General features: G+C 42.9%; 1 protein-coding gene across 5 annotated transcripts in view; it reads left to right on the top strand.

Moving 5' to 3' along the window:
• The window catches only part of LOC118357988 (transducin-like enhancer protein 1), a 67,437-nt gene that overhangs the window by 12,083 nt on the left and 41,236 nt on the right, over positions 1-14,118 (top strand). For 4 of the 5 annotated variants that reach the window (XM_035735301.2, XM_035735303.2, XM_035735302.2 and 1 more), the window contains 3 exons: positions 11,826-11,888; positions 12,027-12,131; positions 13,692-13,878. In XM_035735301.2, the coding sequence (XP_035591194.1) occupies positions 11,826-11,888; positions 12,027-12,131; positions 13,692-13,878 (355 nt within the window). The remainder of the gene's footprint in view (positions 1-11,825; positions 11,889-12,026; positions 12,132-13,691; positions 13,879-14,118) is intronic. The other variant, XM_035735307.2, reaches the window with a different exon arrangement.

Raw genomic sequence — 14,118 nt, 5'->3', positions numbered from 1 at the left:
CCAACCCCTTAAGTCATGACACAGTCACTTACCAAACTCTGTTTATGACCCATATCCTATTTACACTTTAGTACATTTTGACACTGGAATTCATGTTTCTGACCCGTATCGATGCCACAGGCCATTTCAAACCAGAGAAGTTGGTTATAAAGGGCAGTTGATCTTTAAGAGAGTGGGGTGGTTCTGAAATTCAACATTCCTAGTCCCTGTAGGGCTCACTTTCTCTGCCACCTGGCAGGCCCTGTTGCTCAGGTCACACCCTCTGACCTATGACCCGAAGGCCTCCAATCACTGATATCCTAGGTGATGACTTTAGAACTCATCATGATTGGGATGTGTGGTTTGTTTTGTCACCTACTACCCTAGTTGAATGCTCTGCGTCAGAGCGTCAGTCTACTCAATGACGACAGGCGATCCTTTCAATGTAACCCTCTGGCATGTGTGATAACCACCATACTGTCTGACTTTTGGAGTGTGGTTGGGTAAGACACAGGCAGGTAAATCACACTTACCCACTTTGGCCCATAGCTCTGGGTCACATGATTATTTACTTAACCATCCCTTAATTAATCCTGTTAGCTCCCTCTAGTGATGTTACGTTTGATGCCAGTGATCCGATTCATGCATTGAAATCGCTAAGCAGTTTACTTCGAAGCAGTGGGCAGATACTTGTCACTTTATCAGAAGCACTGACAATTGAAGTGTTTTGTCGAACAGCCACCTGATTGGTTTGGTAGAAGGCAAAAAGGCTACCCTGGTGCGACGTCATCTATAATAATTTGGCTGCTCTAAATTATTTTGACCAGCAGGTACAACTACTGTACACTGTGTTGATCAAAGCCTCAAGTAATGAACCTATTTTTGACACAATTGACTGGAAATGCTCAATGCTTCAGGAAGCTTAATTTCCCTGTAACTAGCTCCCTCCCGCGGGTTTAGCTTAGCGGGAGTGTACTGGACACAGCCTATTCCTGGCCTGCAGTACCTGTCTGCTGGCTAAGAATACCCCTCAGACATTCTGGGAAAGCACAGTGGGAGAGGCAGGTATTTTATTGCCTAGCCAGGTATTATAGGTTATCTGGTGTGTTTTTAGGAGTGTGTGTGCTAATGATAAGCCTGTCAGGCCGGGGCTTCTGAGGGCTTGTCACATGAGGACATGGCCTATAGCTGGGCTGCTGGAGGAACTCAATTCATCAAATTCATTTTATAAGGCCCTTTTTAAATCAACAGTTGTCACAGTGCTTTACAGATACCTAGCATAAAACCCCAAAGAGCAAGCAATGCAGAAGCACAGTGTCCAGAAAAAAACTCCCTTGACGGCAGGAACCTAGGAAGAAACCGATAGGAACCAGGCTCAGGGATGGCAAGTCCTCTTCTGGTGCAGCCGTGTTTTTATTTTAGTGAGATTTGAAGCTGTATGTAATCAAGCATCCTAAGGAATGCTGATTTTAGGCTCAGTTTAGCCTTTTAGATCACAATGAATACAATTACATGGACAGGGGGGACCTGATCCTAGGTCGTCACTTCTGCAATGAGAAACTTGATACATATGGCCCGCACTCCATTTTTCTCACCAGCTTTTCAAAGGAAAATGGTCTGCGTCGTGAGTGTCTGTGTGTGTGTGACTGTCTGTGCGAGTGTGTGCATGTGTCTGAGTATTATCCCATTACTGCATTCGGAGGCTCCTCTAGTTCCCCCTGTACCCTGGCCCACCTCGTATCAATTTGTTTGGCCGATATGTAATTTCAGTTGGATCATCTGATTTGCCGCCTCCGTGGGGATATAGGGTATCCAGCCAATCGCAGTCACCTCCGGGGGCCGGATGCCCGGCCATGGTTATGAGAGTGGGACCAAATTAAATTAGTAGTGATGAGATTATTTTAAGCGCTGATGGGAGTGGAAGAATAGAAGAGTGAGACACGGTGAAACCTAATCTAAGGCTGACATGATTGCAAGGCTGGGGCCTGTCTTTGATTCACTGCTTTGTGTGTGTGTGTCTGCACCAGAGTATGTGAGCAAAGCTGGAGTGGTGCTAGGAGCAGAGCGTGTCCATTTTAAATTGAGTGCTGGAGCATCGTCCTTCTCGCCTGCTCCAGTAGAGCTCAGGGCATACCCGTCCCAGCATGCATTTGTAGGCTACTTGTGTGCTGCAATAGCCCCTAGCTTTAGCTGCTGTCATGGAATTCACAAAATATTTTCATAAGGAAACTGATAAAACACTTGGGTGCAAAATCATGGTGACTTACAAAGATGAGGAGCATCAAGAGGAAGAGCGGGACTGCAGTGATGTAGTGTTCACAACAGAGTCAGTGTGAATCTGAAAATACATGTTGTACTTACGTGCACTTGCTAACAGAAAGGAATGAGGTGGGTAGCTAGTGTGTATAAATAAAAAATCTGATCTTAAGTTGATTTCATTTTTGTTCTATCTATTCAATAGGCTATTGTTGATTTTGGCCCAATAGGCCTGACATATATTACCTCTTTCATGGAGCATTCTGTTTTGCTAGGGTTATTTTGGCTAAAAACCTTTAGGCCTACCTAATAGAAGAAAAAAATGTATCCCTGCCAAGCCTGCCAAGTGTCCTGAAGGGTGTTTAGCATCCCTAGTGGCTCTTCAAGAGTGGAGAGTGTGTTTTCCGCTGCTGGCCTGCTTTCCAGGCACCATTGCATGAGTCTGAAGCTTGACGTTCATGCCAAACTAGTATGTCACACACACAAATGCTTCACACTTTACAGTGGGGCAAAAAAGTATTTAGTCAGCCACCAATTGTGCAAGTTCTCCCACTTAAAAAGATGAGAGAGGTCTGTAATTTTCATCATAGGTACACTTCAACTATGACAGACAAAATGAGAAAAACAATCCAGAAAATCACATTGTAGGATTTTTAACAAATTTATTTGCAAATTATGGTGGAAAATAAGTATTTGGTCACCTACAAGCAAGATTTCTGGCTCTCACAGACCTGTAACTTCTTCTTCTTTAAGAGGCTCCTCTGTCCTCCACTCGTTACCTGTATTAATGGCACCTGTTTGAACTTGTTATCAGTATAAAAGACACCTGTCCACAACCTCAAACAGTCACACTCCAAACTCCACTATGGCCAAGACCAAAGAGCTGTGAAAGGACACCAGAAACAAAATTGTAGACCTGCACCAGGCTGGGAAGACTGAATCTGCAATAGGTAAGCAGCTTGGTTTGAAGAAATCAACTGTGGGAGCATTTATTAGGAAATGGAAGACATACAAGACCACTGATAATCTCCCTCGATCTGGGGCTCCACGCAAGATCTCACCCCGTGGGGTCAAAATGATCACAAGAACGGTGAGCAAAAATCCCAGAACCACACGGGGGGCTTAGTGAATGACCTGTAGAGAGCTGGGACCAAAGTAACAAAGCCTACCATCAGTAACACACTACGCCACGAGGGACTCAACTCCTGCAGTGCCAGGCGTGTCCCCCTGCTTAAGCCAGTACATGTCCAGGCCCGTCTGAAGTTTGCTAGAGAGCATTTGGATGATCCAGAAGAAGATTAGGAGAATGTCCTATGGTCAGATGAAACCAAAATATAACTTTTTGGTAAAAACTCAACTTGTCGTGTTTGGAGGACAAAGAATGCTGAGTTGCATCCAAAGAACACCATACCCACTGTGAAGCATGGGGGTGGAAACATCATGCTTTGGGGCTGTTTTTCTGCAAAGGGACCAGGACGACTGATCCGTGTAAAGGAAAGGGGCCATGTATCGTGGGATTTTGAGTGAAAACCTCCTTCCATCAGCAAGGGCATTGAAGATGAAACGTGGCTGGGTCTTTCAGCATGACAATGATCCCAAACACACCGCCCGGGCAATGAAGGAGTGGCTTCGTAAGAAGCATTTCATGGTCCTGGAGTGGCCTAGCCAGTCTGGCTGACTAAATACTTTTTTGCCCCACTGTACATCTGTAAAACCCCATAGAAAATCTTTGGTGGGAGTTGAAAGTCCGTGTTGCCCCAAAACATCACTGCTCTAGAGGAGATCTGCATGGAGGAATGGGCCAAAATACCAGCAACTGTGTGTGAAGACTTACAGAAAACATTTGACCTCTGTCATTGCCAACAAGGGGTATATAACAAAGTATTGAGAAACTTTTGTTATTGACCAAATGCTTATTTTCCACCATAATTTGTAAATAAATTAATTAAAAATCCTTCAATGTTATTTTCTGGATTTCTTTTTCTCATTTTGTCCGTCATAGTTGAAGTGTACCTATGGCCTCATCTTTTTAAGTGGGAGAACTTGCACAATTGGTGGCTGACTATATACCTTTTTGCCCCACTGTATTTGTAGGCTACAGCCTTGAAATAATTGAAATAGGCTACTCATAATATAGCCTAAATGAAATATAATTGCAACAATTTCAATTTCAAGTTACAGTTCATATAAGCTGTCTGGGTGGCTGGTCTCAGACGATCCCGGAGGTCAGTAAGCAGGATGTGGAGTAAAGGTTGACCGATTATGAATTTTCAACGCCGATACCGATTGGAGGACTAAAAAAGCCTATACTGACTTATCGGCTGATTTAAAAAAAAAATAATTATATATATATATATAAAAAATAATAATACATTTAAAAAATAGAAAATAAAATTGTAATAATGACAATTACAACAATACTGAATGAACACTTATTTTAACTAATATAATACATCAATAAAAATCAATTTAGTCTCAAATAAATAATGAAACATGTTCAATTTGGTTTAAATAATGCAAAAACGAAGTGTTGGAGAAGTAAAAGTGCAATATGTGCCATGTAAAAGAAACTAACGTTTGAGTTCATTGCTCAGAACATGAGAACATATGAACGTTGGTGGTTCCTTTTAACATGAGTCTTCAATATTTCCAGGTAAGAGGTTTTAGGTTGTAGTTAATAGAGTATTTATAGGACTATTTCTCTCTATACCATTTGTATTTCATATACCTTTGACTATTGGACGTTCTTATAGGCACTATAGTATTGCCAGTGTAACAGTATAGCTTCCGTCCCTCTCCTCGCCCCTACCTGGGCTCGAACCAGGAACACATCGACAACAGCCACACTCGAAGCAGCGTTACCCATCGCTCCACAAAAGCCGCGGACCATTAGGCTGATGGGCTTGAAGTCATAAACAGCGCTGTGCTTGCGAAGAGCTGCTGGCAAAACGCACTAAAGTGCTGTTTCAATGAATGCTTACGAGCCTGCTGCTGCCTACCATCGCTCAGTCTGACTGCTCTATCAAATCAGACTTAATTATATCATAATAACAGACAGAAATACGAGCCTTTGGTCATTAATATGGTCGTATCCGGAAACTATCATTTCGAAAACAACGTTTATTCTTTCAGTGAAATACAGAACTGTTCGGTATTTTATCTAACGGGTGGCATCCCTAAGTCTAAATATGTTATGTCATAATTACGTAAAATTCTGGCAAATTAGTTTGCAATGAGCCAGGCTGCCCAAACTGTTGCATATACCCTGACTCTGCGTGCAATGAACGCAAGAGAAATTACACAATTTCACCTGGTTAAAATGGCCTGCTAACCTGGATTTCTTTTAGCTAAATATGCAGGTTTAAAAATAGATATTTATGTGTATTGAATTTAAGAAAGGCATTGTTTATGGTTAGGTACAGCCGTCCAACGATTGTGCTTTTTTCGCAAATGCGCGTTTGTTAAATCATCCAGGACATGCTATAACTAGTAATTATGATTGATTGTTTTTTATAAGATAAGTTCAATGCTAGCTAGCAACTTACCTTGGCTTCTACTGCATTTGCGTAACAGGCAGGCTCCTCGTGGAGTGCAATGAGAGGCAGGTGGTTAGAGCGTTGGACTAGTTAACTGTAAGGTTGCAAGATTGGATCCCCTGAGCTGACAAGGTAAAAATCTGTCATTCTGCCCCTGAACAAGGCAGTTAACCCACCGTTCCTAGGCCGTCATTGAAAATAAGAATGTGTTCTTAAATGACTTGCCTAGTTAAACAAAGGTATGAATAAATAAAAAAATCAGCGCCCAAAAATACAGATTTCCGATTGTTATGACAACTTGAAATCGGCCCTAATTAATCGGCCATTCCGATTGAATCGGTCGACCTCTAATGTGGAGGTCCTGGGCTGGCGTGGTTACACATGGTTTGTGGGTGTGAGGTCAGTTGGACGTACTGCCAAATTCTCTAAAACAGTGTTGAAGGTGGCTTGTGTTATAAAAATGAACATTATTAAGTGCTCTGGCAACAGCTCTGGCGCACATTGCTGCAGTCACAGCATGCCAATTACACGCTCCCTCAACTTGAGACATTTGTGGCATTGTTTTGTGTGACACAACTGCACCATTTAGTGGCCTTTTATTGTCCCCAGTAGGGTTGCATATTTTGGGGAATATTCAGAGGCGGAAACTTTCCGTGGGAATATATGGGAATTAACGGAAATGTTTATGCAAATTTTTGACTATTCTACTGGATGTCAAAGGTGAATGCCCAATTTGTATCCGGGAGCGTAATCATAGCCTCAAACACATTAGCATAACGCAGCGGACATGAACTTTTCCTATTCATGAAAATTGCAAATGAAATGAAAGAAATATATTCAAACACAAGCTTAGCCTTTTGTTACCAACACTGTCATCTCAGATTTTCAAAATATGTGTTACAGCCAACGCTAGACAAGCATTTGTGTAAGTTTATCATGGCATAATGCTATGCTAGGCTCTGCTGGCAGCAGGCAACATTTTCACAAATAAGAAAAGCAACCAAATTAAATCATTTACCTTTGAAGAACTTCAGATGCTTTCACTCAGGAGACTCCCAGTTAGAAAGCAAATGTTCCTTTTTTCCAAAAATATATTTTTTGTAGGCGAAAAAGCTCCCGATTCTTCATCATGCTTTTGGCTGAGAAATCGACCGGAAAATGCTGCAACTATAACGCCAAACTTTTTTAAAAATTTGCTCCATAATATCGAAAGAAACACTGCAAACGTTGTTTAGGATCCATCCTCAAGGTGTTTTTAACATATATAGTTGATAATATATCCGTCGAGGCAATTGGTTTCTCATAAGAAGCGATTGGAAAAATGGCTACCTAGTATTTTACGGGAGATTTTCTGCGGGAGACACCATGTGACCACATGCTATATATGGTCCCTTACAGCCATTCTTCAATAGAAATGCCTAAAGAGAGGTCACAATGCTGTAGACACCTTGGGGAAAACATGGAGAACGTAAGCTCATTCACAGCTATATAAGGAGTCATTGGCATGAGGCGGTTTCAAAAAATGCTGCACTTCCTGGTTGGATTTATATCTGGGTTTTGCCTGGAACATCAGTTCTGTGGCACTGACAGACTATCTTTGCAGTTTTGGAAACGTCAGAGTGTCTTCTTTCCAAAGCTGTCAATTATATGCATAGTCGCATCTTTTCGTGACAAAATATCTTGTTTAAAACGGGAACGTTTTTCATCCAAAAATTAAAATAGCGCCCCCTAAATCCAAGAGGTTAATACCATTTAAATGTAATGTTTTTTTTGCATTGGATATATTTACCATATCATATGGAGACAGGAACATAAACCATTTACCTTATAATAAGTAGAGATTGCAAATGATTAAATCCCTCCAATAGAAATAAAACAATTTAGTTACGAATTGAACTTTAATTAAATGAGTTGACTCTTCACATGGGATGATTTCACCAAACAACAAAAAAGGGAATATTGAATGATCCCCAATGATCCATCGCATCTCCCTAAAATATTTTCAACATAATGATAGTCTAGACACTAAAGCTTTGGTTGTCTTCCTCTCAGGCTTCCATGTCTTCTCCCTGGACCTCCTCATTGTCCACCTCTTGAACATCAGACTCTGAGGCCTCATCTTCACTCTCACCTTTCAACCTTGTTGAGGATAGCTCGTTGTCAGGCTCAAAAAGCCTAAAATTTGGCCGGATAGCGACCAATTTATCAACCCTTGTATTGGCCAGCCTGTTGCTGTCTTTGGTGTGTGTGTCCCCAAACAAGGACCAATTGCACTCTGAGGCGGCTGATGTTGGTGGGATTTGGACGATGATGGAGGCAACAGTCCCCTCAGATCCACAGTCCCTTCCACCAGGTGGCTGATGAGATGTTGGCATGACTGCCATATTGCATCTCTATCCCAAAGCCCTTGCTTGGAAGTGTACTTCATCAGACTGCCGAGAACCTTGCCCTCATCCGGGCCAAGGTGGGGCGAGACACGGTAGTGATGACACCATAGCCCTTGTTGATCTCTGCAACCGACAGGATGTTCTTGCCAGCATACTTGGGGTCCAACATGTATGCTGCTGCGTGTATCGGCTTCAAGCAATGTCTTCACGCTTTTTGATGTATTTCAGAACTGCAGTTTCCTCTGCTTGGAGCACAGTGAAATGGGCAGGGCAGTACGGATTTCTTCTCTTACATCTGCAAGCAGAGTCTGAACATCACACAGGATGGCATTGTCTCCCTCAATCCACGCAATGGCTACTGCTATAGGTTTCAGGCTGCTTACCACTCTCTCCCAAAATACATCATCCAGGATGGGGCTGTCCATATTGGCAGACTGTGATATGGCCATTTCTTGGAGAGACTCCTTCCCCTCCAGGAGACTGTCAAACATGATGACAATACCACCCCAACGGTTGTTGCTGGACATCTTCAATGTGGTGCGCTTATTCTTTTCACTTTGCTTGGTGAGGTAGATTGCTGCTATTACTTGATGACCCTTCACATACCTAACCATTTCCTTGGCTCTCTTGTAGAGTGTATCCCTTGTTTTAGGTGCCAGGATGTCCTTGTGGAGCAGATTCAATGCATGAGCAGCACAGCCAATGGGTGTGATGTGAGGGTAGGACTCCTCCACTTTAGGCCAAGCAGCCTTCATGTTCACAGCATTGTCTGTCACCAGTGCAAATACCTTCTGAGGTCCAAAGTCATTGATGACTGCCCTCAGCTCATCTGTAATGAGACCGGTGTGTCTGTTGTCCCTTGTCTGTGCTCTTGTAGAGGTAAGAAGTTTTTTAGGTTGTAGTTATAAGAATTATATGACTATTTCCCTCTATACCATTTGTATTTCATTAACCTTTGACTATTGGATGTTCTTATAGGCAATTTAGTATTGCCAGTGTAACAGTATAGCTTCCGTCCCTCTCCTCGCTCCTCCCTGGGCTTGAACCAGCAACACAACGTCAATTTGCACGCGCTATCTAGCTAGCGATTTCACTTCGGTTACACGAGCCTCATCTCGGGAGTTGATAGGCTTGAATTCATAAACAGCGCAATGCTTGATACACAACGAAGCTGCTGGCAATATGCACGAAAGTGCTGTTTGACTGAATGTTTACCCGCCTGCTTCTGGCTACCAGTCAGATACTTAGATACATGTATGCTCAGTCAGATTATATGCAACGCAGGACACGCTAGATAATATTTAGTAATATCATCAACCATGTGTAGTTAACTAGTGATTATGATTGATTGTTTTTTACAAGATAAGTTCAAAGCTAGCTAGCAACATACCTTGGCTTACTGCATTCGCGTAACAGGCTCCTTGTGGAGTGCAATGAGAGAGAGGCAGGTTGTTGTTGCGTTCCTAGGCCGTCATTGAAAATAAGAATGTGTTCTTAACTGATTTGCCTAGTTAAATAAAGATATATAAAAAATAAAATAAAAACATTTAAATAAAATAAAAAACAGAAAATCGGAGTCCAAATATACCGATTTCCGATTGTTATGAAAACTTTAAGTCGGCCCTAATTAATCGGCCATTACGATTTAATCGGTCGACCTCCTTCCAATACACATTGCCTGTGGGCATCAGAGGTGAACCAGTTGCATACACAGCTCAAACAAGACATTCATCACCATTTCTCTGACTACGTTCCTCCATTAAGTCAAAAAAACTTCTGAATCCAGGAGAACCATGAACTGTTGCTATCGATAAGGTGTCTGATTTCATAACTTTCACCTTGAATAGAAGTAGAGGGACTTTTGTCAGGGGTTGTTTGCTGTGAGCGCTGATGGAACTTTATACACTTGACTAGATGATTCTGCTCCTTTGTTGCATTCTTTGCATATGATTTGGCACAGGTTTTGAAAATGTACACAGCTTTTCCTTCTACATTAGCTGCAGTGAAATGTCGCCACACATCAGATAGTGCCCGTGGCATTTTCCTGTAAAGATGAGAAAAAACGAGTAGAAAAAAGAATACAATTCCATGTACAGATAAATACTTAAGCAGTTAGATTAAACAACTCCTTTGTAAGATACATGTTTTAAAATGAAACATGTATGGAAACAGGTGAATTTACTAATTAACAAAAAATAATGTATTTGTTAGATCCCAAATTGTTTGCATAGTCAACTTACACACACGCTTATCCTACCAGACATGCCACCAGGGGTCTTTTCATAGTCTCCAAATCCAGAACAAATTCCAAAAACGTACAGTATTATATAGAGCCCCTATTGCATGGAACTTGCTATCAAATATTGCTCAAATAAACAGCAAACCTGATATAAAAAAAAACAGATAAAGCAACACCTCGTGGCACAACGCCTATTTGATCTAGATAGTGTGTGCATTGATATGTAGGCTACTTGTGCCTTTTTAAAAATGTATGAAGTTCTGTCCTTGAGCTGTTCTTGTCTAATGATGTTCTGTATTATGTTTTGTGTGGACCCCAGGAAGAGTAGCTGCTACTTTTGCAACAGCTAATTGGGATCCTAATAAAATACCAATTACCAAAAATCTCATTAGTGTGCAAGATCTTGAAAATCAGCTGTACATGTGATGGAGTGCACTGCACATGTGGTGGAAGATGCAGAGAGTTGCAATTCTATTGAATTGGGGATAGTTTAACCAAAATATGTTAAGACCTAGAATTGCCTTGTGTATCCCACAAAAATGGTTCACTGTTATAAGCTAACTTTTCTTGATGAATATTAAGCAAAATTCCTCAAATTCCAAGGCTTAACTTCCCATGGAATATTTCAGGCTAAATTTCATGTAGCCTATTTGAAATGATGAGCGCTTCTTACTGTCACATTTTCATGTTTTATTAAAGTACTTTTCATTCAAATCATATGGTTTTGTTTCAATACTTCAAAGCCAGATGGTAGGTCCAAGTAGTCACAAAAACAGATTGTTGGTTAAATTGTGATTTGAATTTTTTTTTAAATCGATGGAGCGAATTTGGAGTAGCAGCTTTTCCTCACTGCTCGGATTTCCAACAGCTAAACTCCACTCACATGCTCTGGTTTGCACATGTATGTGAGTGACTGCCTGGCGTATGTCTGTGGTGCACTCGAACGTGTGTATGCGCACAACTGCATGTGCCCCCCCCCCAAGTTAATTGCGTGTATGGAGTCATTCATACCCATATTGACTAATGTGTTGTGTGCATTGAGCCCATGTCGTGACCGATAGCAGCAGTTGGTCCTATGAGCAGTTAGATGTCTATCTTCTCCTTCAGTAACTCTCCAGTATCACACATACATGGGGATATCAGGTGGAGTTGACCTATGGTGTACTTGGAAGCAATCAGGCCGAAACGGGGAGGGACATGCCTGAACTTGTCCTCTAATTTTCATTGTACAACCTTCTTGTTGCAAAAAGTTTTGCTATGGTGTGCCCTAATGCATACACCCCAGGTGGAGTTGACCTGAACATACTAGCTGTGAATACAATCGGGAATCCCTTTGGATCTCAGTACACGGCTGAATGTAGTTGTGCGGCTATTACAGGTGTTGACATTGCCCATACTTATCCATCCATTCTCTACTCTATCCAACAGACTGAGATTGCCAAGAGGCTCAATACCATCTGTGCACAAGTCATCCCCTTCCTCTCACAGGAGGTAAGTGTGTGTGTGTGTCTGTGTGTTCACAGTACTATGAAAGGTCTTACGTGCTGAACATTGAAAGGCACAAACCGGTAAGCCTCTTGCAATCTTCTTTCGCTCCCTTGTATTGTGTATGTGTGTGTGCTCATGCAGCACCAACAGCAGGTGATTCAGGCAGTGGAGAGGGCCAAGCAGGTCACCATGGGCGAACTCAATTCTGTCATCGGGGTACGTGTCCTTCCCGGTCTACCACCCACAGTAAATGCACTACTATAACTTCCTGTGTTTGTGTGATCTGTGATGGTGTGTGTATGTGACATTTTATTACTGAAATATTACAGAGTCATTTACCCAAGGATATGATCCTACTGTGTTTGACAACCATAAGATCTGCTGTGAGTAGGCTGCTGTTTTGGATTTTCTCAACGGTTCTGGGAAGCTTTGGAGGTGGTGGGGGCTTTGCTCAATGGCTGTGGCAGGGGGTGGCAGTTGCCATTTGTCTTAATTGCAGGATTCTAGTGTGTGTAAAGAGGGTTTGAGCGTCTGGTCCTCTCACCAAGCTGTCAGTCACCCTGTTTATGTGTGTTAAATGAGTGTAATGAAGCGTGGCCACCCTCTCACCTCTTCCCCCCCGCGGCTTACCCTAAAGGCGTCAGCATTCTTCAGTTCGGCTGGCACATACTCACTTAAGTCCTTTGCTTGAAAAACAAGAAAAAATGGCAAGAGTGTACTGTCTCTATTTGGAGACGTTGTAGAATTAATCTAAGATGACTCAATTTTACATCTAACTATATAAGATGTTTTGTGCCGTGTTTCTCAAAGAAAATGCATGAAAATTATTAGTCTCTCATTGAATAATCCCTACAGTTAACCAATCCCCAATGAAGGGGTGTAGATAATATATGCACAAACTCTTCCAAACTGTTTTGGCTGGGAAGCATATGGCTGGGAAGCACCTTACCCCCTAACACACAGGGCTCCCCTTGCCTCCACCAATACCTCTCCTCCATTGACTCACCGTGTGTGGCAGAGAACGTCCTTTGCTGTGCTGTTTTAGCACAGCGAACAAGGGCTTGGATGGTGCGTGTGTGTTTTGGAGGGCAAGCCCAGGGATTAGTGCTGTGAATGAGTAGGCATGGAGATGGGGATAGAGTGCTGTGGCGTCTCTCCTGTGGTTCTCTGAAGGGGGGTTGCTTAGTCAATTAGGTGAGATAAAGAGGGTTGACCTTCACCCCCGCCCCTCCCCCACTCTACTGCTGAAATCTCCCTCCCCCCGTGGCAAACCTCAGGGGTTTGATTCCCGTGGCTACTGTCTGAAGACGCAATAATTTATGTTTTGGAACACAAAAGCATTTCACGCTCAGACGAGCACCTGATTTGGTGTGAAAGACACCGAGACCTGACAGCTAAACGCCCCCAATCCAGCAGAGCCCCCACCCTCCCTGGCCTGCAGGCAGCAGCTGTAGCTCTCTAACCCCCTCCTCTCGTATCCTCCCTCAGGCTCTGGGCTGTGATCCCAGCTGTCACCATTGTTTATTGTTTGACCCCAGAGGGAGGTGTGTGTGTGTGTGTGTGTGTTAAAGGGGAGGTTTACTGCCTCTGACATTATTTGTAAGCATGCCACGTCATTGAAAGCTGCTCTTGATGGAAAAACTGAAGGGTCATGAATTCCTCTATATATTTTCACATTGATCACTCTGCTCCGTTTGTGTATTAATGCCTTGTCGTATTGATTGACACACTTTCCAGTGGTAGGCCATATTGATTATGGATTAGTAATTGATTGCTTCTCTCTCTCTCTCTCTCTCTCTCCTGTAGCATCAGCATCTGTCCCACGCGCACGGCCCCCATGTCCCCCTCACCCCCCACCCAGCTGGGCTCAACCCAGCCCACTTGGGGGGAGGGGCCAGCCTTCTCGCCCTGTCCAGTGCCCTGGGGGCGCCACCGCACCACCTGGTGGGCAAAGAGGACAAGAAACACCCGGCGGAGGCCGAGCAGCTAAGAGGTGAGCAGCAGCCACACCCACTGTTACTGGGCCTGAATCTAAGGAGGAGTCTATCTAGCCCGCCCACATATACAGACCAAACTGACAAGACTGTATCATTATTTTTTTAAATAATAAATATACTGAACACTACAAGTGCAGGGCTCAGGATTAGAATTTCTTTCTTTTTGTGTGTTTTGTCGTGCCTCCCTCTGCGCCCTGATGACCTTATCACCTTGATGCTGTGTCATCGTTGCTATG

Source organism: Oncorhynchus keta, chromosome 25, assembly GCF_023373465.1.
Source record: "Oncorhynchus keta strain PuntledgeMale-10-30-2019 chromosome 25, Oket_V2, whole genome shotgun sequence".
Taxonomy (NCBI): domain Eukaryota; kingdom Metazoa; phylum Chordata; class Actinopteri; order Salmoniformes; family Salmonidae; genus Oncorhynchus; species Oncorhynchus keta.
This window is presented reverse-complemented; position numbering and strand designations above follow the sequence as displayed.